At 37.2% G+C, this 27,985-nt stretch overlaps 4 protein-coding genes across 5 annotated transcripts; 3 read left to right on the forward strand and 1 right to left on the reverse strand.

Moving 5' to 3' along the window:
- LOC130968826 (tricalbin-3) lies at positions 1-4,747 on the forward strand. The gene is made up of 10 exons (XM_057894293.1): positions 1-956; positions 1,180-1,448; positions 1,734-1,975; positions 2,247-2,265; positions 2,725-2,930; positions 3,141-3,250; positions 3,351-3,449; positions 3,591-4,083; positions 4,206-4,329; positions 4,436-4,747. Exons 1-9 carry the CDS (start codon positions 378-380, stop codon positions 4,292-4,294), a joined length of 2,106 nt encoding a protein of 701 aa, XP_057750276.1. The 5' UTR covers positions 1-377; the 3' UTR covers positions 4,295-4,329; positions 4,436-4,747.
- Positions 4,748-5,014: 267 nt separating this feature from the next.
- Positions 5,015-7,899, reverse strand: LOC130968827 (pentatricopeptide repeat-containing protein At1g09820). Of its 2 annotated transcripts, none has more exons than XM_057894295.1 (3): positions 7,720-7,899; positions 7,451-7,538; positions 5,015-7,227 (listed from the first exon to the last, which is right to left on the reverse strand). In XM_057894295.1, exons 2-3 carry the CDS (start codon positions 7,482-7,484, stop codon positions 5,510-5,512), a joined length of 1,752 nt encoding a protein of 583 aa, XP_057750278.1. In that variant the 5' UTR covers positions 7,485-7,538; positions 7,720-7,899; the 3' UTR covers positions 5,015-5,509. The 2 variants fall into 2 exon arrangements, with proteins under 2 accessions (XP_057750278.1, XP_057750277.1); XM_057894294.1 differs by having other exon boundaries at positions 7,635-7,899.
- Positions 7,900-9,023: 1,124 nt separating this feature from the next.
- LOC130965402 (pre-mRNA-processing protein 40C) lies at positions 9,024-14,478 on the forward strand. The gene is given in 12 exon segments (XM_057890167.1): positions 9,024-9,065; positions 9,427-9,538; positions 10,780-10,934; positions 11,190-11,227; positions 11,529-11,606; positions 11,824-12,283; positions 12,475-12,500; positions 12,608-12,731; positions 13,015-13,158; positions 13,351-13,497; positions 13,817-13,939; positions 14,110-14,478. Coding segments are annotated over 12 exon segments (1,758 nt in total). The 3' UTR covers positions 14,419-14,478.
- Positions 14,479-18,448: 3,970 nt separating this feature from the next.
- LOC130967669 (anamorsin homolog) lies at positions 18,449-22,051 on the forward strand. Its single transcript, XM_057892629.1, has 8 exons — positions 18,449-18,575; positions 19,168-19,315; positions 19,928-20,094; positions 20,173-20,274; positions 20,711-20,870; positions 20,955-21,088; positions 21,652-21,726; positions 21,808-22,051. The coding sequence occupies exons 1-8, from the start codon at positions 18,573-18,575 to the stop codon at positions 21,844-21,846; spliced, it is 828 nt and encodes a 275-aa protein (XP_057748612.1). The 5' UTR covers positions 18,449-18,572; the 3' UTR covers positions 21,847-22,051.
- The last annotated feature ends 5,934 nt before the right edge of the window (positions 22,052-27,985 follow it).

Consider the following 27,985-nt stretch of genomic DNA (forward strand, 5'->3'; position numbering starts at 1 on the left):
ATATCCACGTAGTGCTGATTGTAAGGCCATAAATTTGCCTCCAAATTCCCAAAATCATAAAACGGGTCCTCCAATTCCTCTTTCGCTCTTTTCCAATTTCCCTTTCTATTCTCTCCTATATTTCACTTCTCGCATGTGTTTATTATTATTATTCATTACTTCATTCAATATTTTCCACCACACTTTCCCTCTATGACTCAATATTGCACTTCCATTCCCCAGCATCCCAAGCTTTCAAGGTTGTGTCAACCATAATTCCTAAAATACCCTTCAGTATTCATAATATAATTCTGCAGAAGCTTAACATAATTGCTATACCTTTTACCTTTTGACTTCAATTGAATTGATGCTTCTTCAATGATTCTAGATGTTTCTAGATGATTCTTCGGCCACCTTCTTCTGCGAGCTTCTTCCAGTTCTTGCAGGCTTCTTGTCCCTGCAGCAATGAAGCTGATTCCAAAGCTTTTCTTCTTCCATTCCCCTTCTCATCCAGAAAGCGCAGAAAACGCTTCCTCGCCAATTTCGGTCACCGGAAGTTCCGAAGGCGATGGACTCTTCGCCTTTGCGCCATCCCTCCCGAAGCTTCTAACCGCAATTGGAATCCGGAACTTGTCAACTCCGCCGCAAGAGGCGCCAAAGGTTATGTGTTGAAGCGAGTTTCGAGCGAATTGGAGCAAGGGAACGAGTTCAACCACCACCAAGGGTCGCAACAATCGCAGCAGCATGTTCAGTTGGGTTCCAACTTCACGAATTTCCAGGAGGATCCTCTTGTTGATAAGCTCAGAACGCAATTAGGAGTAATTCACCCGATTCCGTCGCCGCCAATTAACCGCAACGTTGCTGGTTTGTTCGTGTTCTTCTTCTTTGTAGGTGTTGTGTTTGACAAATTGTGGACTTCAAGAAGGAGGAACAATAAGGTTAACAGTGTGGATAGCTTGCGTGGCGTGTGGCCTCAGGTACAAGAAATTATTGTTTGCACCTAGTGTACCATATAGTATGCTCTTTTCATTCATGGTATGATGCTTTAGCTACGTATGATGGTAGGAGAAGATGATAATCTTAGGTGGCATTAGGTGATGAGAGAGAACAGCTTGTGTTTTTAAAATGCACTAACTGATATAGCAACAGGTATTAATATAGACTAGCTGATTTACATGACTTAATGTATCTCCTGATTAGGTGCCCACCAGCTTCTCCTTGTTTCTGGAGAAGGACCTTCAGAGGAAAGAGTCGGTGGAATGGGTGAACATGGTGTTGGGGAAGTTGTGGAAGGTGTATAGAGGTGGGATAGAGAACTGGATTATTGGATTGCTTCAGCCTGTAATTGATAACTTGAAGAAGCCTGATTATGTGGAGAGGGTTGAGATTAAGCAATTCTCGTTGGGGGATGAGCCGCTGTCGGTTAGGAATGTTGAACGGAGGACTTCTCGTCGGGTGAATGATCTGCAGTAAGTTCTGCTTCTCATTTTCGTTATTTATGGTTTTAAATTGTTGTTGAAGTTGCCTTTGTGTTGGGATTATATGGAAAATGACTAGAAAGTGGCACTATATTTATTGCCCAGTGATATAATCGTGTGATCAAGTTCTAAAACTATTAGAATATCAGTAGTTCTTGATAGCTCTTTTTCTTTTTACAATCATTTATCTATTATTAATTTATTATTAGGGACTAGGGATTATCCTGGGATAAACATATTGCTAATAACCTATCAATCTCCTTACATTGTATATAGGTACCAGATTGGTCTTAGGTATACTGGTGGAGCTCGCATGCTATTAATGCTTTCTCTAAAGTTTGGCATTATTCCAATTGTTGTGCCTGTTGGTGTTAGAGATTTTGATATTGATGGTGAGCTTTGGGTGAAATTGCGACTAATACCAACAGAACCTTGGGTAGGAGCTGTTCAGTGGGCTTTTGTTTCACTTCCAAAAATCAAGTTCGAATTGTCTCCATTCCGTTTGTTCAACTTGATGGGTATGTGGATGTCATACTTTTGTTTTAAGCCTTAACAGCTAAGTCACAGCATATTTCTGAACTGGCATTTTCATTTAAGAGTGCCCAACATTGCATTCATAATTTTTGCTCGGTCAAATGCAACATATGATCTTCCTTCTTGTCAAATATATACTCCTCCAACCCCCCGCCCCTTTCTTTTTTTTTTCAGATCTGACATATTGATGCTGACATCTATGTCTTTTTCTCTTTTCATTTTTCTCCTTCTTCTTGGATGGTTGGGCATGATCAGCAATTCCAGTTCTCTCAATGTAAGTTCCATTTATCTTCTTGACATTATAGTTGTGTTTGATGCCCATGAAGCTATACATGTACATGTTTGAATGCATCCTGAAAGTGATACTATAGTACTAACGATAAGTATGCATCTCTGACAGATATTATAATTATAGAAATTAACTGCAATTTGGAAGCTTTGTTTGGTCCTGGTTAAATATTTATTGCAGGTGATCATAAATTGTGAGCCATTCCCTTTTTAAAGACGTTATCTTCATTTTGTTTTAGACATCCCCCCCCCAAAAAAAAAAAAATTATACTAGTCAATTGCATTCATTCTTTAAAATATTCAATGTATTCTGAATTTATCCATTCCAAGCTCTTTAGATTATTATGCATGTATTGTTCCAAGGTTGTTTTTGGTAAAATATTACAAGAGGTTAACTTTTTCTGTCAATAAATTTAAGTTAATATTTTTGGTTTTTCTCTTGCAGGTTTTTGACTAAACTTCTCACGGTAGATTTACCTAGACTATTTGTACGCCCAAAGAAAATTGTTTTGGATTTCCAGAAGGGAAAAGCTGTTGGTCCTGTTGCTGTTAATACTAAATCTGGAGAAGTACAAGAAGGAAACAAGGATTCTGTTGGAGAACTTTCAGTTACTCTTGTGGATGCCCGAAAGCTTTCTTATATCTTCTATGGTAAAATTCTATGTTGTTTTATTTACTTGGGCTAAATCTTTGCATGCTTCTACTAAAGTGGTGTGTTAGGTTGATTTTCTCTTATTTATATATTTCTGAAGTGATTGAAATAATCTTAGTCTCGTGTAAATTCTTTCTTCCTACCATGGCAACTGGGGGAAGTAGTTGAAGGTCTTTTGAAGGCTCATTATTTGCTCACTGTTTTGTCAGGCAAGACAGATCCTTATGTTGTTCTTAACCTTGGAGATCAAGTCATACGAAGCAAGAAGAACAGTCAAACAACTGTATTTGGGCCCCCTGGAATGCCAATTTGGAATCAGGTGTTGCTTTCGGATTTATTGATTCATCTTTGTCTCATGTTCTCGTCATTTACATACTTTTTAGTTTGAAGAATCTTATTTATCTTTCTTACTCTGCCAGGATTTTCATATGCTTGTCAACAATCCTAAAAAGCAGAAGTTAAGCATCCAAGTAAAGGACTCTCTAGGGTTTGCAGATTTGACTATTGGTACAGGAGAAGTATGTCTTGCATGCAGTACCTAGATAATTTAATGCATATTTGATTTTTGAGTTGAATAAAAAATTAGAAACACTTGGTATTTCGGAGTTAACCTTGTTTTTGCTGTAATTAAATTCTTTTTAATTGAATATGTTTTTCAGGTTGATTTGAGCTCTCTGAAAGACACTGTTCCTACGGATAGAATTGTTACTTTACAAGGAGGTTGGGGATTTTTGGGAAAGGGTTCTTCCGGGGAGATATTACTACGGTTGACATATAAAGCATATGTGGAGGATGAGGAAGATGACAAGGCTGAGATGGATGCTACTGATATGTATGCATCAGATGATGAATTGTCTGATTTAGATGATGGCATTGTCACTGATGCGATGAATGAAATAGATTCTATGTATGACACAGACAAAGAGTCATTTATGGATGTTTTGGCTGCACTAATTGTAAGTGAAGAATTCCAAGGGATTGTAGCATCTGAAACAGGATTTACCAAAGTTTCGGACAATGTTACAAAGATAGGTTCGAAAGCACCAACTTCGTCATCACCATCACCATCACCATCACCATCACCATCACCGTCGCCTGTTGCTGGTTCTGAATCAAATCCTTCTACCTCTGATCGTTCTGAAGGCTTTGGAGGTACCATGCTTACTTACACTCTCTAATTGAACATTATATTAAGAGGTTATATCACTAAACCTAAATTATTGAATGCATTTGAACATTTTGTTATTGACCGTGGTCAAAATTTCCAATTTTAGGTTCAGCCTTGTTCTGGCTTTCTGTGATTACTGGCATAGCATTACTAATTGCTATCAGTATGGAGGGTTCAAGTTTGTTCAATCCTTAAAGATAGTGTTGTGCTGCTTGCAAGCTAGAACTCAAGTAAATTCTAAAGCCTCTCTATAGTTTTCTAACTTCAACTTATGTTATTAGTTATTACCATTGAAGTAATTAATTCGTTTTTTTTTTCATTTTCTTTAATTGACAGGTGGGGCAGTAGGATATGATCAGTTGATCACTTCAAATCAGATTAGTTTGAGAGATTTTTTTCCTCCATTTCCCCCTCTCTTTTTTTTTTATTTTTTTTATTTATTTTTTTTTATATAGAAGTATAGTATTCTATATTCGTTAGTACTGCTTATGGAGGAAAGCAGCATGTACGGGCGACACATGATTTTTTGCTTCGTTTCATGTGTGAGCCACAAAAATTGATTCATCTCATTTCACATAATTGTTTATAAAGTTAAGTGATTTCGACCAGGCAGTAATAAAATAGAATAACAGGTTTCTCAGTTCTCAATTCCCTTGCTCCTTTTTAGACCTAAAAGAAAAAGATCCTCTCGTCTCTTGCCTGATACGATGTTAATAAAACTTCCTTTTCCCAGAATCGTTATTTACCCCGCATCCGTCAAATTAGGAGATTCTTTTTAATATGTACTTACGATAAAGTAGAAACTAAGCAAATGGATTAGGTTGTCGACAGAGATTAATTTCCAACACACTGCAATATATCCTTTCTTTGTAATAACATCGCAACAACGTCAAGGAAACGGATATTTCAATTCCAATACATCTATTCTGCTCTTACATAATAGCCGTTCGTAATTATGTACATGTCCAAGAAATTTCAATAATTGTTTTTCAGTTCAAGGAAACACAACACTAACCCAACTTCAGAACCCATTACTAAATGAGAAATTCTTGTATGGGTACAAATCTATTGGTTTACATTTACACACATTACAAGTGTTCCGTCACTTTATTTTAAACCCTCGGCTATCCGTTCGTGATTAGACGAAAGCTAGCGACTAATCTTTAGCTCCATTTGAAGTCACCCTTCATCTTTCGATGGATAAGTTTGCCATGAAAGCTGCTACATACACACGTGTTCCATTACTCTAATAAAGATATAATCAATTATTTGTGGAGTTCACGGCTCTACTGATGGTGTGTACAAGTGAGGCGGTATAACTGTGCCATGACTGAGTAGGTACTAGTTAGTTACCATATTGTACTCATTCTGCACATCTTTATCGTTGGCGATGCTCAGCCCAAGTTCATGTTAAGACATGCCAGAGATATTATACAAGTGCCCTTCTATGTCTGGAACAAATCCTTTTTCCATCATTTCAAGTCTTACTATATCATAGGTATTACGATTTGGGACCAAACCCTTTTCCAACATCTCATTAAGTAATCTATTTGCATCTTCCACCTTCCCTGCTCTACAAAATCCTTTAATCAACACATTGTAAGTGACAACATTAGCTCTCTTCCCATCTTTCTCCATTCTTGTCCTCACATTCGATGCTGCCTTGAGATTTCCTTCCATGCAATAGCCATCCATCAAAGTATTATATGTTACATGATTAGGTTTCAAACCCACATGAAGCATTTCATTTAGTAATTGTTCAGCTTTTCTTGATTTTTCTTCTTTGCACCATTGACCTATTAAGATGTTATATGTTACAGTATCAGCTTTCAAGTCCTTACTCTCCATTTCATTAAGAAGCTCCTTGGCAGCTCTTATGTCCTGTTTTCTGCATAAGCCAGCAATCAAGCAATTATAGGTTGAAACATTTGGAAGAATCCCTTCATCTGCCATATAATTACACAGGGAATAGCCTTCCTCCATCAATCCTTCCTTGCAGTAAGCATCAATCAGCGTATTGAATGTTATTGCACTTGGAATCAACCCTTGCTTAATTATGTCATCAAGGAGTTTTCTTGCTTCATTCAACCTCTTATTCTTGCAAAACCCATTGATAAGAGCATTATAAGTAACAATATTTGGCTTCAAACCCAAGCTCACCATCTCATCTCGCAGAGCAATAGCCTCGTGTAGCTTGCCATTATTAGATAGGCCATTTATCATGGAGTTATAAGTAACTACGTTAGGTTTTAGTCCCTGATTCTGCATCTCCTGGAAAGCTTTCTTTGCAGCTAATGTATTCTCATCCTTAAAGTACCCATCAATAAGAGTGTTGAATGTAACTTCATTTGGACTGATGTTGTTAGCAAGCATTTCCTTCAAAATAGCTTCAGCCTTGTACATTTTACTGGCAGAGCCTCTCTTGCAATGACCATCAATAAGAATACTGTAGGTAACTGTGTTTGGGGAAATTCCCCAGGCCTTCATGTCTTCGATAGCATCCTCTGCCTTATTCAACTTACCAGCTTTACAGAGACCGCTAACCAAAATGTTAAATGTGATCAAGTTAGGCTTAATCCTTCTCTTTATCATCTCCTTGTACACATGCTCCATGTCCCTGATTTCATTGTCTTTCACCAAAGCATTCAACAAAGGATTGCATGATGTAGGAGACAACTTAAATCCATATTCTCGAGCTTGCCTAAATGCCTCACAGGCAGCGTGGACTTCCAAATTTCTGACATATGCTAGGACCAACATATCAATTATTATAGTAGTTGCCAATGATCGATCACAATACAGCGAAAAGGAATGAAAAACAGAAGAAACTGTATGTTTTTCATTCTTCACAAAGTGATGCAAAAGGGACCTGACCTTGGAGTAACATTTTGATTTTACCAGAGAATGCAAGACTTTGCCAGTCGTTTCAAGACCATACGAAAGCTTGAATTCTCTTTGAGACCACTGAAAGAACCTAAGAACAAGTTTCGAATCGACCCCGGCATCAAGCAACTGGTCAAGAAGTTCTGCAGGTTTGGTTGATATCAGACGAGTTTTGAGCTCTGACCAGTGCTGTTTACTCACCAACTCTGCTATGGTTTTTATGCAGAATGACTGAACAATTGGACCTGAAAGTGGAAACAAGAGAGCAAGATCCATATTAAAATGGTCTGATAATATGAAATGGTAAATATTTTTACATCAAAAGTTTGGATATTAACAAATAAAATTCAGTTCTTTAAATTGATGGTAGAACAAGGAAGAAGAATTGGACAAGATGAGATTATAAAACATATTGGTAACAAACATAATTAGAGAGTTAATTCTTAAGAAAATAACGAGCATTTTCACCTCGTGTGGATCCACCAAGTTTGTCTAATGTCATTCCTGAATATCTTCTAAAAAGAAGTATGTGTTTCTCTGCAAAGGTGAATAGAAACTGCAGCGAAGAAACGCATAATTATTGAGTAGAAATTCAATTTTTGAGTAAATGGATGTGTGAAGTTTTTGTTAAATGCTTCAGAAAGATATTTACATGCAGTTTCAATGTGGTGTGGCGGGTGCAAACTAGTTGATCGTCAGGTGTTTGATAGAAAGCGTAAGAGAAGTGAAGGTATGACCTCACCACCTCAGTGTTGAAATTCAGCGAGACCAAGTTGCAGACACAACGCGAAATTGGATTCAGGAAATCGAATCTGGGTTCTTCCTCCAGTTGCCGCTGTCCTTGATTCCCAAGTTTTATTCCTCACTCTCGAGCATGCAGCGGAAGGTGGAGGAGCTACCTGCGTTTTATGTTTAGCTCCGTCCCGTAAAATTTCATAGGTAATTTTGTTTAGCTCCGTCCCTTATATTAGTTAAATAAAAATAAAAATAATTTATAGTAGGATTAGGTTATAAAAATTTTGTTGAGTAAAAGAAAAAACTCAAATTAAGATTTTGAGACAAAATTAACAAAAAATTAATACTCATTAATAGTAAAAAGAATTAACAAAAAGAATACAAAAAAATTATTTTAAACAATAAAAAATGATTCAAATTAAACTTTATCTATAAATTTATAAAAATAATAAAAAATTAATTAATATATATCTTTAAGATTTATAAAAAAATTATATTATTAATAAAAAATTTTAAATATTTTTTTAATAAATATAAAATAAAAATATTAAAAATTTTATTTTTTATATTTTTAAGATGTTTTTTTTCAATTTGTAGTTCTAAGCTCTTTAGTACATAAGTTAAGTTAGAGCCAAGACCATTTTAAAAACGTAGTATTTTACCATCTTTTTAGTCTTTAACAAGTGTAATTATCTATACTATGCACGTGATAAAATTGAAATTATAATTTTAAATTATTTTTTAAAAATTAATTTAAATTATAATAATTTGATTAATAAAAATTTAACATGTTATGTATTATTTTTTTAATTTAGTGTTAATTGGATTAACTCTAAAATAATTATTAATCAATTTTAATAATCTAATAAATCAGACATATATACCGAATGTGATCATAAATAATATAGTAATAGTTAAATCCACCAACAAATATATTGGCTATTATCACACTATATATAAAACAAAATTAGCACTTATAAATCTATAAAATCGCATTGTCTTTGATTCGCAAAGATTTACTTATCAAATAAACTTAAAATATGAACAAAAAATATTTATAAAATGGTCACTTGAAAGAATAATAGAAAATAATTAACTTACCTTATTATCCATGAGAACCATTTCTATGTAAGTCATCTTGTTCTTGTCAAATTTAGATGGATCGCAAAAAAGAGCCAACATCAACAGCAACCTCACCCAAATTATATTAAACTAGCGGCTCAAACAGGCACTATGCCTATTCAACCACTTTTCTTGTGCATCACCTCCTATTGCACTTGGATGCATCCAACATTCTATCTCCAAAATGGACACGTTAGCTGGCATTGCAATCAAGTATGGTGTTGAGGTACTAGATTATCTTTTTAGGAATTTCGTGATGAAAATGGCACTTATAAATCAGCCTCCATGCATGTCATGTAACTGTCTTATTGTATATCATATGAGACGTTATTCACGCAATAAACTCTTAGATATGTGATTAAAGTTTTTGTAGTACTATATACCAATCACTTATCATATGCTTTAATCATTTATTAGTTTTAATTAGACTTTAAGAATATAAATTTGACCAATATTATTATCCACAAAACTCTGAAACAATCTTTTGGCATCCTGCAAACAGTATTTAAAATAATTGTTGAATTTTTTTGGTTTGCTTGTTCCTCTCTAGATTTTTGAGCATTTTAATTTGCTTTGGGAAACTGTAGGTTGCAGATATAAAAAAGGTGAACGGGCTTGTTACAGATCGTCAAATGTTTGCTTTAAGGACCCTCCACATTCCTCTAGCTGGAAGGCACATTCCAATCTCCCTTTTCACAAGTTTATTCAATTCAGAACATGACAAAATTATTTATGCTTTCAGAAAGCTCTTGTTATCGATGCAAAGTTTGATAACTTGATCATCGTTCATTTATGGCCTAAGTCACATGTCATCATATTCTTTGTTATGTTGTTTAATTTTGGTGGGTATAAAACATTAAATCTACATGTTGGTGGTGACTGATCAAATGTAGAGACCTAATTCAATAGTTGCAGGCATTATTAATATTATGACTATCACGGGTGTGTTATCAATTCGAGTTCACATTATTGTGTTTGAGGAGTCAATTTTTTTACTATATATATGATGTCCTAGGTTCCTAGCTTTGCATATAGAAAATTGAAGCTTGGGTTGTCTAGCACAGTAAGCTTCATTCTCTTACATTAAGCTGAAGGTATTCACGATGGATGATTCCATATTTTAGTGAGATTCATTAAGATGTTAGGGTATGATGACTGTTTCAGTAGGTAGAAACAATGGGATGAAAGTTAATTCATACTTGACTGATTTGAAGATTGTATGAAGCAGTTGAAAGTGGAGTGCTACTCCTTTATGCCTCATCATATAATATTTGTTCACTCCGCTAGTTTGAAAATGAGTTGAAATTTGTTTTATCCCTCTACCAAGCAACCATCAATGAGGCAAAAGGGCTTATGTTCCATTTCCTTTGAGCTTGCCCCTATCTCCTACTGTTTTACGTTTGACATACTCAAAGCATGCACTCCCTTTTAAATGCTTGAGCGAAGTGAAAATAATTAAAGGGATGCATGAAACAGTAATATAAATAATTAATGGACATATATAATAGTTATTAGTGGTAACTGAATATTTTTTTCTCAGAAAAAAAAAAGTTTGTTTAATAACATAATGCGGAGTGATGTAATTGTATAATAACATAATGGGGCCTGCATTTGTTTTTACTATTTTTGTTTTTGTTTTTGTTTTTTATACTAGGTTTTCATGCAGTTATAAGACTGAATAAATATTCTTGCATTTTAACTAACTTGGATTGGTCGAATGGTCAGCTCACTCGTCCACTTCAACAAGTGTCGTCGGGTTGGGAGAAAAAAAAATTGCCAAACATCAAAGAACAGCGTTCAAAGCATTGAAACGCACTTTTATCCTCTCCAACGTGTTTCACAAACACACCCTGAATGGAAAGAGCTCAATAGAAATTATTTTCTCGTAATATTGTTTGAAAATACACATCACTTCCTCATATTTGTGGTACTTGTTGTAGATGACAAGAAATCAAATGTGACTCAGAATGTTGATGCTGCTAACGAGAAATTGGATGCCTGGACATCCCATAAGACTGAAATAGGAGTTGTATACTATTATAATGCCTTGACAGGAGAATCAACATATGATAAACCTGCTGGCTTTAAAGGCGACGTATGCATCGTTGGAGTCGACTCCCTTAGCCGATCATATCCCTTATCCTGCCCTGCATCACATAAGTAATGCTCTTTGTTGTTGGCATAATATTTTTTAATATCACAATTGTAACCCTTCTTTTAATATTTAATTTTATGTTATTTTATATATATGAATATCTAAGTATTGAATATTGGATAATGGATAACCTAACTATGAAAGGAAAAATTCAGAAGCAAGATAATTGTATACTGATTTTTGGCCTATGTGCAGCCTCACCAAATTGCTGTGCAGCCAACTCCAGTTTCAATGTAAGTTTATTGTCAAGTCCTTTTGTCTATTTTGGTTTGTGGTCTCAACGTATAATATATGTTGTTGTTTATTCATTTTTTCCTTATATGGATTACCTTATTTTAATTGAGGCAATAAAAGTGTCTTTAGTTCTTTCTCATTAAAGTAAGACACATAGGTGTCATTGTTCATGTTGACTCTGAACTTTGTTGTCTGTTACATCTTGATATTAGTTTATTGCTTGCTCTGAAAAGTTTGTTATTTTGAAACAAAGATGTACATTAATACCATGTCTTCTCTGATTGTGTTTTCTTGTTATAGGGTGGATATACCGGGTACAGATTGGATGTTGGTCTCCACTAGTGATGGGAAAAAATATTACTACAACAAACAAACCAGGTATGATTGGAATATTCATTTGATATGTTCACAACTTAATTGTATGATCTCTGTCATCGTTCACTTGGTCTTGATCTCCTATCTTCTCGTTTTAGCTTGACCTGGCCTTCTTAGCTTCTGATTCTTCTCTTTATTGCTGCTTTTTCTACTTCTTGTGATATGATTTCTCTGCCAATTTGTTTATTATTTTCTGGTCCATTGTTCTGTGTTAGACAAGCTGCTGGGAAGTTCCAAATGAGGTGGCTGAATTGAAAAAGCAGGATGGTGATGTCACAAAAGATCATTCAATGTCAGTTCCAAATACTAATGTATTGTCTGATAGAGGGTCTGGAATGGTTATTCTGAATACTCCTGCTATTAATACTGGTGGTCGTGATGCTGCAGCTCTTAAACCCTCTAGTGTTCAGAGCTCACCATCGGCACTGGATTTGATCAAGAAGAAGCTGCAGGAGTCTGGAATGCCTGTTGCTTCCTCTTCTGTTCCTGTCTCACCAGTACAAACAGGATCTGAATCAAATGGTTCCAAAGCAGCTGAATCTGCAGCAAAGGGCCTGCAAAATGATAACAAAGATAAACAAAAAGATGCTAATGGTGATGCTAACACCTCTGACACATCCTCAGATTCAGAAGATGAAGATAGTGGACCCTCAAAGGAAAAGTGCATCATTCAGTTTAAGGTATATTTGTTGTTTTTTATGAGAATTGTGATCTTTCTTTTCATTATATAATTTTAACTATCCTTATCTTTATAGTTTCTCTATCTCTTCCTCTTTTCTTATTTTGCTTTTCCTCATGCTTTCGTGTGTGTGTGCGCGCGTGCATATTTGGATATAGAATGGATATTGTCACTGTTTTTTAACATATTCAGACGAAATACCATGAAAAAAAATTCATGTATGGAGTGATTTTATCAAAATAGGAGTGGCAATGTCCTTTGGTTTCTTTATGTTGATTTGGTTCATTAGAATGCTGGTTGATGGGGGTTCCTTTTTGTGTTTCAGAGTGCTTTCTTTTAAGAAAGCTGCTGAACAAAAGGCTCAAGCAAGCCGCATAGCTGCTGCTACCAGTTTTAAATCAATGCTTAAAGAACGAGGCGATATATCTATTAACTCCTGTTGGTCCAGGGTATGGGCGTATCATGAATTGGTCAACAATCTTTAGCTTTTGCGTTTGGTTATTTTTGCTGTCTGATTGGAGGATGACAAGTTTGTTTTCAAGTGTTACTTCCAATAATCTTGGCAGTTGCAAAATCAATTGACAAATGATTTGCTCCATGATCTCATTTATTTAAGGTTTAATCCTTATATAGATATATTTTAAAATTCTTGATTGTGTTACCACAAAATTTCAATCCATGTTAATCTGTTCTTTGTCATATTATTTAATTTATATCCTTTGGTTGATGCAGGTCAAAGGAAGGTTAAGGGATGACCCAAGATATAAATCTGTGAGACACGAGGATAGGGAGCTTTTGTTCAATGATTATATATCTAAATTAAAAGCAACTGAACATGCTGCAGAACGAAAGAACAAAGCCAAAAGGGAGGAGCAGGTATAAATGTGTTTCTCTAGCACTTCTGTGACATATCTCAGTGATGACTCTCATTGATAATTTTGCTGATTCTACATCTATTATTTGTGTTGGCTTATTGATTTAGTTGTAGCCTGGCATTCACTCAATAGTTTATTTTGAATAGCTTTTTGACATGTTAATTACATTCAAACCACTGAAACTTATTTGCAGGATAAGTTGAGGGAGAGAGAACGGGAGCTTCGGAAAAGGAAGTAAACTAAGGAGCAGGAAATGGAAAGGGTGCGGGTGAAAATCCAAAGAAAGGAGGCAATCGCTTATTTTCAAACTTTACTTGTGGAGACAATCAAAGACCCTTTGGTATAACACTCATTCTATAGGCGGTACCATTAATCTTATTGCTTTCTTTAGGATGAGTTTGGTATGTGGTTAAAATGGAGAGGAAAATTATCTAGATCTATGTGCACATAAATCGTCTAATCCATACATAGCTCACCCCTAGAGGATGTACAGAGTCTTCTCTAACACTTGATGGTTGAATTTTGAACGGTTCTATACTTCTGTTGCTTGCTGGTAATTTGCATTATTTTATACGACTTTGCCTCTTAAAAATAACAATAATGAATGTGTGCTATTTACTTTCATTTAAGTAAAATCATTATTGCTACCTTATTGTTAGGCTTCATGGACGGAATCTAAGCATAAGTTAGAAAAGGATCCTCAAGGACGTGCAACTAATCCTGATCTAGATCCAGCTGACACTGAAAAGCTCTTTCGGGAACATATCAAGATTCTTCAGGAAGTGAGTGATTATGTGTGAACTATTTTGTGTGGGTTTCTCTCAAAAGTTATGATGTGTGTCTCAGCAGGTTTTTGGTTTGGCAATGAGTGTGTTTATTGTATGAATCATTAACAGCACATGCAGTACTTTATATTGCACACTAATGTCAGGGATCTCTGTGATTTGGACAGCGATGTGCACACGATTTTAGAATGCTTTTGGCTGAAGTATTAACTTTGGAAGCTGCATCCCATGAAAGTGAAGATGGGAAAACAGTTCTTAATTCATGGTCTACTGCAAAGCGTCTTTTGAAATCTGATCCAAGATATAACAAAGTTCCAAGGAAAGATAGGGAACCCTTGTGGCGCCGATACACACAAGATGTGCAGCGGCGGCAAAAGTCATCCCAGGAAGAGGAAAACACAGATACTAAGGGTAAAAACACATTAGAATCTATTAAACTTGCGTTGGAAGCTGGGAGATCCCATGAGAGGAGATGATTCTTGAGAGATTAGGTCTCTAACTTTAAAGCCTTGATGTTATAACAGATGAAGTTCTAAATTCTGAGGTCATTGCTTCATCTATTAGATTGCTATAGAGTGGTATTATATAATCATATCGTCAGTATATTGCAATTTGCAATGAGAAATGTCTAATCATTTCATGTAAACAATTGAACATTCATTCACATTCCTCGACATTATCAAGTTAGTTTGGCCAGAGGTAGTGTCTCGCATAAGGAAAATAGATGAAAAGTAAAATAAAACATAAAAGTATATGATGTCCAAATTATTTTGTATGGTGTGATATGCACTATTATTGAAAAGTTGGGTGTTTTTTTTTTAATATGGAATAATTTCTTTTTTAAATTGTTATTATCTAAATTAGACAATCCGATTAGTTGAGAGGCGAAGAGGAGTATGAGATCAGAGGGTCATAAATTGGAGGATTTGATTTTAATATTTTAACTTTTTATAAAGTGAAATTGGAAGTGTTTAATTCAACTTTAAAAATATTTAATTTTAAAAATAAAAATTGGATGAATAGGTATTAATATTATAAAATATTTTATTTCTCACAATAAATTAGACTTGCCGATTTGAGAAAATAGTCATATTCTGAAACTTACTTGAAATCAATGTGATTTGGATTTAAATGTGGAGTCTAAACTTTTTTAGTAAGGTGGGTGCTATGAAGTCTCTTCTGATAGAATGAAGTCGTTCGAGTTTCTCAAAGAGGCAGATGATGGTACTTACAACGTACTCCGATACTTAAGTTAACAAGAATTTGAGGTAAGTTTTGTGTGTTATCTGTGTGTCAGGATATTTATAAGTGAATGTAATCAGTTAGTTATTACTTGTAAAGTTGTTCCACCTTTGATGATGGGTGGTTACTCTCCTTTGTTCAAAGAAGTGATTGTGATCTCTTTTTAAACTAGTAGGAGAGATTGTAAGAATGAATAAAAATTGATTCATTCGGGCAAATTAGGTAGGTCGGACAATGTAAACTTGGGGCTTTCTATTTTGTAGTTTTATGGATTTGACTTTTATCGATTATGGCCCCGACTCCAATAATGTGTCATGTATGAACAGTGCCCCTGTTCAAAATCGGGTTCCTTCAAGTTGGACTCGAGCAACCAAGCGAATAGATGATCGAGTCGGTATATGGAGGTTGGGCAGTTGAAAAGTCATTCAGTAGTTCAGGATCGAAAGCCGAGAAGGTCAATGGAATCGACATGTTTTGAACTTGAAGAGGGCAAAATCTCGACCTGATTTGAGTGATGTAACACTTCAGTAATGTTCCATATTCTGTAACCATTTGCGTCCCTTTTAGTAACCGTGCCCCATCATTTAAAGTGGAGTAAAGTATCAACCCGGTCCCTGTCCATTTCTCCGAATGACAACGTGACCCTTAACCAAAAATGTGATCCATGACCCTGTGCTCCGTCTGCCAACGCGGTCCTTTTGTCACTTTCACGGTGAAAACTTGACGGAAATTGCTGACGTGTGTAGGCGAGTGGATGACGCGGATCCAGATGGCTTGGGTGGTTACGTGGAAGATGGAAGCCCACGTGGCTAGGTGAAATGGACAGGGTCCTTTCTGTCCTCATCCACAACACAAAAACGCTATCGTTTTGAGGTTTCCAGGCGTCGTTTGGTTTCGCGCCTTATATGTTATCCAAAGACCCCTTGACCCTCTAACACAATTACATTCTAAATCCTAGTAGACAACTCTCTTCTCCATCAAGATAGGGGTGAGTGGTGAAAAGCTTGATGACAAGGTTGCTAATGAAACTTTTGACGGAGACGTAGACGGTTGTTGGACGGCGCTGTTGGTTTACAGGGAGCATCCGAGACCCCCAACTTGAATAACCCACCTCCATAAATGATGAAGCAACCAATTGTTAGGACACCAATTTCTTCCACCTTTGTTCAAGCTTCTATGGTGAATCAGAGTCCTCCAATCATTGGACCTCACTTCAGACCTTCCACTCCTACCAGCACACAACATGGACTTAGTGCCGAGACAATGGCCGCAGCAACTTCTGGGACTGCATCAAGACTATTCAAGTTCATTCCCACACCAAGCTTTTCACCACTCACCCTTACCTTGATGGAGAAGAGAGTTGTCTGCTAGGGTTTAGAATGTAATTGTGTTAGAGGGTCAAGGGGTCTTTAGGGGATAACATATAAGGTGCGAAACCAATCGACGCCTGAAAACCTCAAAACGATGATGTTTTTGTGTTGTGGAAGAGGACAAAAAGAACCCTGTCCATTTCACCTAGCCACATGGACTTCCATCTTCCACGTAACTATCCAAGCCATCCATGTCATCCATTTACCTACACATGTCAGCAATTTCTGTCGAGTTTTCGCCGTGAAAGTAGTAGAAGGACCGCATTGGCAGACGAAACACAGACCGAAATGGATTGCGTTTTTGGTTAAAGACCGCGTTGTCATTCGAAAAAATGGTTAAGGATCGAGTTAGTACTTTACTCTTTAAAGTGGGATGAAATTACCATTTTCTCCCTTTTGTACCTTTATATATCCCCAGCCTTTCTTCTCCTCTTTATTCGTTCTTCTTTAAACAGATTTCTCTTTCTCCAGAAAAGATCGGCTCCGTACGATAAAACTATTCCAAATCTAGGTTATGTAAATCGAATTGGACCAGCCAGCTGACAAAAAATTGATGAAAGAACCAGTTAAACTGGTAAACCGATTGAACCGGCCAAACAATTCAATGAATTCACAAACCAACCCTGAACCCTATGAGAGACAAGAGAAGCCCCCACCACCAGCTGCCACTCCCCTCTTCTCATCACCGTGGAATCTCCGTTCAGACACATTGTCATCGCTCACGTCGCCCACCTCACCGTCGCATATTGCTCATCTTGTCGGCTCGCCTATTCGGTCTCTGGCCCTTGCTCATCTCGTCGATGCTCACCTCTACGGTAAGCACTCCTCGGCTCCTCCCTCACTAACCCCTGTTTGCTGCTTGCTTGCTTCAATGCTTCGTGAGTTTCTTTTTTAAAAATTTGATTGATTTATTCTTCAATCTTCGATGCTTCTTCAGTGCTTATTCTCTCGGTTGTTGTTGCCGTCGTTGATGCAACCAGCGTCAGTCACCTCACCCGCGTCGCTAATTCACGGTTCGTCTACTTCGTTTCTGTCGCGGGTTCGCTGCCCATATCGCTTCTCTGCTCTCCTCTCCATTCTCCGCCGCGAGTGATGTCGCTGCTTGCTTAGAAACTTATCGAAAGTACGGAACGCAATGGCAATTTCAGTGCTACCGGGAGACAACCATTTGAAAGATGATCCACATATGAGACCATCTTCAAGCAGCTTGATTGAATTAACTAACTCAGTATACCCATCTTCTTTCATTCTGAGGACCTCAACACACACCGAGCAAAACACAAGAAGAGCAAATAAAGCAAGCCTTGATCATAGACTTTGTCTTCTGACAACTTCTACTAGAAATTAGCTGATTGAAACCCAAAAACCACCGCACAGCCAGCAGCCGAAAAATCAAGTAATGCTGCGATTTTCTTGAAATCAAGAAGAGCCTTTGTGAAAGCTCCCATTCTTGGCCAGCAAAAGCATCCAAGAAACACAAACACAAACAGCAAAAGCTCCCATTCTTGAGGTGTTAGCGGCTTCGACGGTGGAGGCGCCGCCTTCTCCGTCATGGCATGATGGTCGTTGAGAGCAGCAGCCTGCAGTCTACAGACTCCAGTGTTAATTTTACTTGCTGCAACGCTCCTTACACCGTGCGTTTTTTTTTTGGTCAAGTTACACCGTGCATTTCGAAGGGTACGATGACGCCGATGAACCGGTGCAAATTTGGGCCGGCTCAAATCCACGCTGACCCAACTAAGCCCATTAATTCTCGTGATAATGTGTTTTTTTTTTACCGAAACCCCGTGCAAATTGATGCGATCACGTGATACGCACGTGGTTGGACATTAGGCATTCCACGTACTCAACCGGTCCCTTTAAATACCCGCTCCTTGTTTCAGAAATGAAAAAAAAAAAAATCTTCTGCGTTCCAAATCAAGGGGCTTTCTGCTCTGTGAAACAAACACATCTCTCGAACCTTCTAAGTTCTCTTCCTCTTGCTTCCTTCTGGTTCAAGATCTCATTGCAAATTTGCAATGGTTCGTACTTCTTTTTAATCACTATTTCTGTTTCTTAATTATTTGTGGATTTCTCTTTCTGATTGTTGTAGCCATCCATATACTCCATCAAGTCGGTGTATAAGATTTTGAGCTGCTACAGTATTATTCGAGTTTCTTTTCCTTTTATCTTCTGCGATTCCTAGGGTTTTTAATTCAGTTCTTTTCTTTGTTGGCTATGGTGAAAGGCCTTTTTTGCTTCTTTCTGTAACTCACATAAGGCGTAATTGTGTGTGTGCGGTCTTCTTTTTTTACCATTAAATATAAGAAAAATCTGTATTCATTTTTTTCTTTTTCTTTTTTTAAACATGTAGCTAGTTTTCTATTTGTTTGTGGTTATTCATGCATTTTGATGTTGTTTAATTGTTCAACTTTGGGGTTTAGTATATGTTAGTAGTATTTTTATGAATACAGATGTTCTATTTTCCCAAATTTCCTTCGGTGTCATTCCATTTTGTTTTTCTCTTACTAATTATTCACTTGATAAGAGAAATCCTACCTTTTTCCCCATATGGTAAGAGAAAAGATGCTGAAATTAAAACCTACTGAGCGATTTTTCTTTTCCATATTTTAGGATGCTACAAAGACTAGCGTTGCTGTGTTGGCATGTACAGATGAAGCAGTTCTTCCTGTAAGTCAAGTATTTGAAGCCATTAAAGAACTTGGAAATGAAGGGGCTGAGCAATATGATCCTTTGGTGGTTACATCTGCATCATCACTAAGTAATTTTCCCTCTCGTTTCTTTGAATTTCTTGTTTGGTGATCACTAGATGTGATTTTGCATATAGCATGTCCTACACCATAAGTTTTAAATTGCTTTTTAAATATAATGAATTTATAAATCAATAAAAAGTTGTACTTTCTACGGTGTGCATCTTCCTTAACTTTGAATACAGCAAGTAAAAGCTTGGTTATATATCTTCTAGACAGATTTTGGTATCAAATGGGGCTGTTATGTGTTGTTTGTATTCAAGGAGTTTATATGCTAGTTAAGTTTCTATACCAATTAGTTTCGGTTGATGCTTCAACAATTAGAGGCTAGCAGCTTTATCCATTGTAATAACGTTTGAAACTGATTTTTTAATGCTTGGTTGCACTCTGTTGGGTATCAAGTTTCATTCAAGTAGGGGAACCTAAGCCTAAATATGCTTCATCTATTGAGAAAGATTCAGATCAAGTGCATGCTTATTATCGATTCCTAAAGCATGCATTTTTGGAACCCTTCAATATGATGAATCCAAAATCTTATTGTACATTTATGTGTTTGATTATATTGTAGTGTAGTAGGAGTAGGGGAGTAGGACATTTTTTTAACCATCTATTGCATACTGCAGGCAAACTGCCAGTAGAATCTTCCTCTGTAGACATTGTGGTTTTAATCTGGCTGTCTCTTGATTGTCCTATGGACCAACTGGTTCAAGAAGGCCTGAGAGTGTTGAAATCAGGTGGAACAACTCTCATTATCAAGTCATCTCAGTCTGTTGCAGGTTCACCTGATACGGTAAAAACAGGCTTAGTTCTACTTGGGGTAAATTTATATTGTTATGCATGATCTTATTTTCCACATTTGTCCTTACAGATTATATCTGATCTTGAGAGCAAGTTATTGTTGGCTGGGTTTATAGAAGCTCAAGTTGTACAATTAAAATCAACTGTCCTATCAGGAGGCAGATTCTCTGGGGTATGTTAATTATCTTGTATCTGACGCTGCTGTCTCTTATTTATCATCAGGTTAATTTGCTCATATGTTCTCTCAAGTTTACAAAATGGAATACAGTATTATCATATGGTGGATGTGTTGAGTGATAGACTGTAACACATGCATTGTTTTTAAAGGATTTAATTCTTGATTGGTTTTGAAATCTGATCTACTGTTATTATCATCAAGTCATTGGATCGAGCACATTTAATTTCAACTACATTTTTTCTTCTTTTTATCACAACATATATAATTTTATCCCGATTCACTGTATTCTGCTGATTTTGTCTTCCTATTGCCTCTTGGGTTGACTATTGGACATGTGGCATGTAAAATTATTCCTTTTTGACTTTTTCTGATTGACTTTGATGAATGTCTTACAAATTCTAATTGTTGGTATGTTATGCCTTGCATGCAGATCAAAGCTAAAAAGCCTTCATGGAAAGTTGGATCATCTTTTGCACTGAAGAAAGTGGTGAAGAATTCACCTAAAGTGCAAATTGATGTAGACTCAGATCTGATTGATGAGGATAGTCTTTTGACTGAAGAAGATTTAAAGAAACCCCAGCTTCCACCTAGTAATGCTTACTTTTATAATTGTTGTCCTTAGTTTATTAGCACACTAATACATTAAGCTATTAACTAACATACTTGTCCAATAGGTGATTGTGAAATTGGAAGTACAAGAAAAGCCTGTAAAAATTGCACATGTGGGAGGGCCGAAGAAGAGGAAAAAGCAGTAAAGCTAGGATTAACTGCAGAACAAATCAATAATCCTCAATCAGCTTGTGGAAATGTATGGCTTTTTTTCCTTTGCTATATCCAGTTTTACTGTTCATAATTGTTTAGAGTATATCTAATTGCATGTAATGTGTGTGCTTTGCTGTCTGGTGCTGTCTGTACATTCTATGCAGACAGTTCAAAGAAATTTAATTTGTGCATTTTTTTATTCATCAAGTTATCTATATGTTCTTTGTTAATTTGATAGCTTTCCTTTTCTGTTTTGTTCAGATTAACTACCCCCCCCCCCCCCCAAAAAAAAAAAGAAAAATTCCCTTCCCTGGTAACTCGTGTAATTAGACTCCTGTGACCGTCATTTCTCTCATTTTCAACTATGGAAGAGTGGCCTAATTCATAGCTACTTTGGTGAGTTTTATAATTGATAAACCATGTTGAATTGAGCCTACCTACCATGATGGAACAAGAATTTCTAAGTGTGGTTTGAACTCTTGTTGTTGTGACAGTATAATTTGTACACTAGTGTGTGAATATTTGCTTTTCAGTTCATTCTGTCAATCTTTGCTAGACCTGTTTTACCTACATTTTTCACTCTGTTCAAAATTTTTTGGGTCTGTGCAGTGTGGACTAGGGGATGCTTTCAGATGCGGTACATGTCCTTACAAGGGGCTTCCTCCCTTCAAATTGGGCGAGAAGGTACTCTCACTCCCTATCTCAGCTGTTTGGTTTCACTTATCTAGTATAGCATTTGTTAAAAGTGTGTTCATACTTTTACAGGTTACACTGGCTGGTAACTTCCTTGCAGCAGACATATAGCAAAGAAGGGTGCTGTATTATGCTTTATCTTTAGGTGGTTCGTGATTATTTTATTAGTATTAGTCATCTTTAATGCTATCAAAGCCATAATCATCCGAGTTGTTTGATACAATTTGATCTTTCCCTATCTGAGAGACACAAGTTTTGTTGAGTACCATGGTTCTCAGTTCTCACTAGTTGAAATGAAAAGTCCAATATATCATAAGCCATAAATCAAGCCAACCTTTCGGCTCTACTATGGGATTTTAGGCCAATAGTATATCCCCTACCTGCGGATTTTTGTTCTAATCTTTTCCTTTTCCTCCTTACCAATTGCTATTAGCCTATTACAATGCAACTTAGAATTAGTTTTTATTTGGGGGTTAACAAAAGAAGAAAAAACGAGGAAAAGCAAAAAACCCTGTGTAATGATCATGCGAGTGTAGGCTAATCAAATAACTTAAAAACTAGATTTAGACAGTCGCGTTGTGCTAGAGCAAAATGGATATATAGTTTTTAAAATATATAAATTAATTTTAAATTTATACATAAATTGAACTTTAAGTAAAATTACAAAATATTCAATTCGAATTTATTTTATTTCATATTTTCATTCTAACTTTCGTTCGTTTAAATAGTCATTTTTGTTAAAATTTTATTTTTTATAAATCATGATAATATCATGTATTATCAATATTATAATTAAATGATATTAAAAAGTAAATTGTTAAAAGTGAAAAAGAAGTGATATATATTTTAGTGGCAATCCTTTAAATATTTTCTGAAGAGAGAAAAAGAAAAAAGGGGGGGGGGGGGGGGAAATAAGGACCAAAATATAAAGAATATGCAGGTATATTTTTCAACCTTTGAAAGTGAAATCTTGAACTTGTATAAATAGAGGAATGGGTTTAGATTTTTGAAACAGTACAATAAACAAAAGCAATTCTCTTTCTTTATTTTTAATTTACTAAATACTTCTTTCTATCTTTATATATATACACATTACAACATATAATATATATATATATATATATATATATATATATATATATATATGAATTATTATTGAGCTAATTATATTCATACTAGAGTCTTTTATTTATACATCTTTATTTTATATTTAGTATATCTTTTATTTATTTTACAACACGTTATTAGCATGAGACTCTGATCAAATTTTTAGGATGACTCAGGTAATAAATTTTCATTATGTCGAAATTCTTTCATCTTGAATTCGATGCTCTTGATATATCTGGAAACAATTATTTATCATGGATACTAGATGCTGAAATTCATCTTGATTCAATGGATCTTGGAGATACCATTAAGGCTGAAAATAATGCATCCCAGAAGGATAAAGTCAAAGCCATGATTTTCATTCGTCGTCATCTTGACGAAGGATTGAAAAATGAATATCTCACATTAAAATATCCTGCAAATCTTTGGAAAGACCTTGAAGAAATGTATAATCATCAGAAAACGATGATACTTCCTCAAGCCTGATATGAATGGACGCACTTGCGTTTACAAGATTTTAAATCCATAAATGAATATAATTCTGTAATGTTTCGTATCACCTCACGAATGAAATTATGTGGGAAAAAGATAATTGACTATGATATGTTACAAAAAACTTTCTCAACCTTCCGTACCTCGAATGTGCTCTTGCAGCAGTAGTATTAAGAAAAATGGTTTAAAAAATATTCTGAATTAATTTATTGCCTTCTTGTTGCTGAACGCAACAATAAATTACTTTTAAAAAATCATGAAGCGCGTCCAGCTGGCGCCGCCCCATTTTCTGAAGTAAATGCGGCAAATTACTACCCTAGAAGAGGTAAATGGTAAGGTTTTAATAACAAGAAAAATTATGGAAAGAAAAGGAATTATATTTAAAAGAGATGATCCCATCAGAAGTGGGATAAAGAAAGAAATATCGGGCAGAATAAATCAACAGAGGATAAGTATTTCCGTTGTGGTGGAAAGGGCCATTGGTCACGTACCTGCCGTACCACAAGGCACCTAGTCGATTTTTACCAGGTGTTACGGTGGGTAACCGGAGAGGAATTGGACGGACGGCGTTGACTGGCCCAAACGTGTGAGGAAGGAAGTTTCCGTCTGAGTATGCAGCTCGGGAGACTCCGTCCGACTTGTGTTCACAAGTGAATGGGGGGTGGTACCTGCAAAGACACTCCGATGCCTAAGTTAGCAAGGGTGTGAGCAGGTCTAGAGAGTATTGGGCTTAGAGATACCTGAGGAGTGTCAGTGTACTTATAGTGGTGAGCCAATAACCACCGTTGGAGTAGTGCCGTATCTTTAGGGTGTTAACCGTCCCATTATCTTAGGGAGGTTAAGATATGGCTTTGTGAAGCGGTTAGAGAGATTTTAGGGGCGGTTACTCATTTAAATGAGTGTTTATGTGCCAGCTAATCTCATGTCCGACTTCTTTAGAGCAAGTCGTAGTGAACACCGACTTCTTGTGTGAAGGTCGGCGCTTAGAAAGGTTTAATCTATTGGATTGGGCCTTTTAGTTGGACCTGGGCCCTTAACATGGGGCCAGGGTATGAACAGTGCCCCTACTTGAGCCCAAGATCTTTTTGAGGCTTGGGTTCAAGTATTTAACTCGGGTTCGTAGCCGACTTTCACGGGTTTCGAAACCGACGTGATTTTTGCGACCTTTTGTTTCTGACAGTTACGTCAATTCAAGCGTCGTGTCCGTTGAGGAAGCATTTAGGGATTGAGGGCTTTGGTAACGGTGCAATCTCATTAATGACTGCCTCGTTTTTACCATTATGCCCCTTAGTATGTTTATAAATACTTTTCCTCTCTTTCCTTCTTCCGTTTCTGCAATCTTTCAAACTTCTTATCTCCTTGTTCGTGCTGTATTCTTGTGCTTGAAGATTTCTGCCTTTCCCAACCTTCATTTCTCGGATAAAGGTTAGTGTTCACTTTTTCCATGTCATGCCTTATGTTTGCATGCTTTTGGTTTTTATGGGTGGATAGGTTGATCTGTAGATTTTCGGTTTCGCATCCCTCCCCTTTAGGGACCGTATTTTTTTATTTTCTTTTTTTTTTCCTTTTTGTAGGTTTCTGTCATTTTTCATTATATAAAGAAAAATGGCCTCTGTATATGTTCTTTCTCTGTGGGTTGATGACACTGTCCTTGGGGAGGAACCCTTGGTCGATGCTGAGTTTATCACTCATCTTCGTACTCATCACCGGCTTTGTACTTCGGAGGAGGAAGAGCCAAAGTATGAGTTGATAGTCCCGGGTCCGGAAGACCGGGTTTGTTTTGGGAGGGCTGATGAGGCGGCTCCTCATTTTTTCTTTATGTATGAATGTATGATCACCCGCTTGGGTGTTTTTCTTCCCTTTTCGGATTTTGAAATATCTGTCTTGCACCACTGTCGAGTTGCACCTACCCAACTTCATCCTAATTCTTGGGGTTTTCTGAAAATTTATCAGTTTGTTAGCCACGCCTTGGACTTTCCGACCTCTTTGAGGATTTTCTTTTTTCTCTTTCATATGACTAAGCCCTTTAGTGGGCTAAATAACAAACAACAATGGGTGTCTTTCCGAGCCATACAAGGTCGGAGAATTTTCACCCTTTTTGACGAATCCTTTCACGATTTCAAGAATTATTTCTTCAAAGTGCAAGCTGTAGAGGGTCACCACCCCTTTTTCCTGGATGAGCACTCCTCCCCTCGCTTTCCCCTTTATTGGTTGGCGGCCTCCCCTTGTGAGAAGTATGGTCTAGATGACCTTGACGAGGTGGAGGCGGCTATCGTGGGGTTTTTCCGAGAGGCGTGGGGGAGGGCCCCGTATTTAGATACGAGGAAATTTCTCCAAGGGACGCCGACTTTTATTCGGTCACAACTAGGTAGTGCATGCATCTCTCATTTCCGACTTGTTTCTGCCGGTTTGAGTTTTTACCGACTTGTAACTTTTGCTAGTTGTTTCTTTTGCAGATATGGCAAGGAAGAATGCTCAGGAATCTTACCAACGAGTTCAGGAGGCTAAGGCAAAGTCCCGGGCCAGGTCTGGTGGTGCCAGGGCGATCGCCTCTCCTCCTCCTCCTCCTCCTCCTCCTAAGAACGTGGGTACTCCCTCTCGGCCCATTATAATTTCCTCTTCAACTTTGTCCCGGCCACTCCCTTCTGCCCAACTTCTTCCTGAGCCAGAGAAGAAGAAGCGCAAGACTTCAGAGTCTGGCTCTTCTTCTTTTGATGGTGGGGTTAAGGCGGATGCTCTTGCATTCGTCCGAAAGAACATCTATCCTTTTATAAGTATGGATGATGTTTCTGTTCGAAACCACCTTACCACCATGGCCGAGGAGAGTTTTAGGGCAGCAGGTGTTTGTGGCAAACTTTTAGATCTTTTTGAGAAGACTCCCCTCAGCTCTTTGGGGGTAACCTCGAAGGTTGAGGAGTTGGAGGGGAGGCTTCTTGCTTTCCAAGATCAAGAGAGGGAGTTAAAGGAGGAGGTGGCCAAGTTGAAGGAGGAGAGGGATAGCCTCCGGGAGAAGGAGAGTAAGCTGCGGGCCCAGTGTACTATGGAGGCGAATTTAAGGAAGACAGCACAGGATAGTTACCAAAGTTTATTTCAGGATCTTATGGCTGTGAGGAAGGATTTGTTGAATTCTCGGAACGCATATGCTGAGTTGGAGGACTCTATCGCTGATGGGGCCGAGGAGTCTTGGAGAATTTTCCTGGAGCAAGTCAGAGTTATCGCTCCCGACTTGGACCTTTCTCCTTTACATCCTGATAAGGTCGTCATTGACGGTGCTATCGTGGATCCTCCTGCCCCCGAGGTTGTTTCCGAGTCAGATTTGAAGACTCGGGGGCAGAGGATTATCGAGTCTCCTCCTCGTCCCAAAGACGCTCCGAGTTCTTCAGTTGTTCCTCCGACTTCCTCTTCAGCTTCTCTTCCTGGTCCTGGTGGCGCCCCTCCTGGCTCTGGTGGTGATGATTCGTCTACTCCTCTGCAGAAGTAAATTATTTTTTATGGCTATATGGGGGCTCGGCCTGTGAGTCCCCCCTTTTTTAAACTTATTTATATGTTGCTTGATGATGTTTGAACAATCTTTTTTGGCCTTTTAAGGCCGTTAACAAAATATTTTGTCACGTGCCCTTTTTGAGTAAGGGTTTAGATTAACAAAATAAATACCCTTTTTTGGATAAGGGTTTAAGTTACCTTGTGCGTGTATGCTTTTCTAATTTTCTGAATTCCCTTTGACTTTTTCTTGAAAACCTTTTGGCTTGTTTGTCTTTCGGACTTTTTCGTTTAAGGACTTTTTTGGGACATCCTTTAAACTTCTTCCTAGGTTTTTATATCTCTTTTGTTATTCCTCATACTCAACTTTTGTTTTAGCGAGTTCCTATGACTTTGGTTATTTTTGCGATGCGTTTTTCTTCTACTCGGTTCTACGCTCCGATTTAGGGATCGGTGTGTTTCCGAGCTTTCCTACTCGGAATATTGTTCCGACTTATGAGTCGGATTTGTTTCCGAGTTTTTACGATCGACTCATATAACCTCTTTACACCGACTTGTACCTCGTCGTTTTATCCTGACGACCATCTAGGTCGGTTCATGGGATTTTCACGTTTTGTCGAGCTTAAGTCGGCGCGTTTCGTAGAAGGACTTAGAAAAATAAAGAAGGATATTATAAGAGATATTATGAATGAAAAAGATCTTTATTAATTGGGGAGGTACCTTCTTTTGCTACTAAGGGTCTTGATAGCCTATTTTTCCCTTAGTCTCTACTATGATGCCTCGTTAAAAACCCTTCTCCAGAAAAAATCCTTTTTGGGAAAAAATCATGAAGTTGGGAAAAGAGTACATCAGGGAGTAGAGTTCGCTTTTAACTGTAGTACCTTTTCATATTACAAGCATGCCACGACCTTGGTAGCTCAGTGCCGTTTAGGTCGGTTACTTTATAATAACCTTTTCCTAGGACTTCATTGACTTTGTATGGTCCCTTCCAATTTGCGGCGAGCTTTCCTTCTCCCGATTTGTTGACTCCAATGTCGTTTCTGATTAAGACCAAATCATCTGGAGCAAACGTTCTTCGAATGACTTTTTTGTTGTACCTTGTAGTCATTCTTTGTTTCAACGCAGCTTCTCTTATCTGGGCACCTTCTCGGACTTCGGGGAGTAAGTCGAG

Source organism: Arachis stenosperma, chromosome 3, assembly GCF_014773155.1.
Source record: "Arachis stenosperma cultivar V10309 chromosome 3, arast.V10309.gnm1.PFL2, whole genome shotgun sequence".
Taxonomy (NCBI): domain Eukaryota; kingdom Viridiplantae; phylum Streptophyta; class Magnoliopsida; order Fabales; family Fabaceae; genus Arachis; species Arachis stenosperma.

What these genes read in the sequence shown, in the direction of transcription:
- LOC130968826 (XM_057894293.1), top strand. Translation starts at nt 378, where the DNA reads ATGATTCTTCGGCCACCTTCTTCTGCGAGCTTCTTCCAGTTCTTGCAG. An exon ending in TGCGTGGCGTGTGGCCTCAG is followed by an intron (nt 957 to 1,179) that starts GTACAAGAAATT and finishes TCTCCTGATTAG; the next exon opens with GTGCCCACCAGCTTCTCCTT. An exon ending in TGACTATTGGTACAGGAGAA is followed by an intron (nt 3,450 to 3,590) that starts GTATGTCTTGCA and finishes TATGTTTTTCAG; the next exon opens with GTTGATTTGAGCTCTCTGAA.
- LOC130968827 (XM_057894295.1), bottom strand. Translation starts at nt 7,484, where the DNA reads ATGACATTAGACAAACTTGGTGGATCCACACGAG. An exon ending in ACTTGGTGGATCCACACGAG is followed by an intron (nt 7,228 to 7,450) that starts GTGAAAATGCTC and finishes TTCCACTTTCAG; the next exon opens with GTCCAATTGTTCAGTCATTC.
- LOC130967669 (XM_057892629.1), top strand. An exon ending in CAGGAGGCAGATTCTCTGGG is followed by an intron (nt 20,275 to 20,710) that starts GTATGTTAATTA and finishes CCTTGCATGCAG; the next exon opens with ATCAAAGCTAAAAAGCCTTC. An exon ending in CCTTCAAATTGGGCGAGAAG is followed by an intron (nt 21,727 to 21,807) that starts GTACTCTCACTC and finishes ATACTTTTACAG; the next exon opens with GTTACACTGGCTGGTAACTT.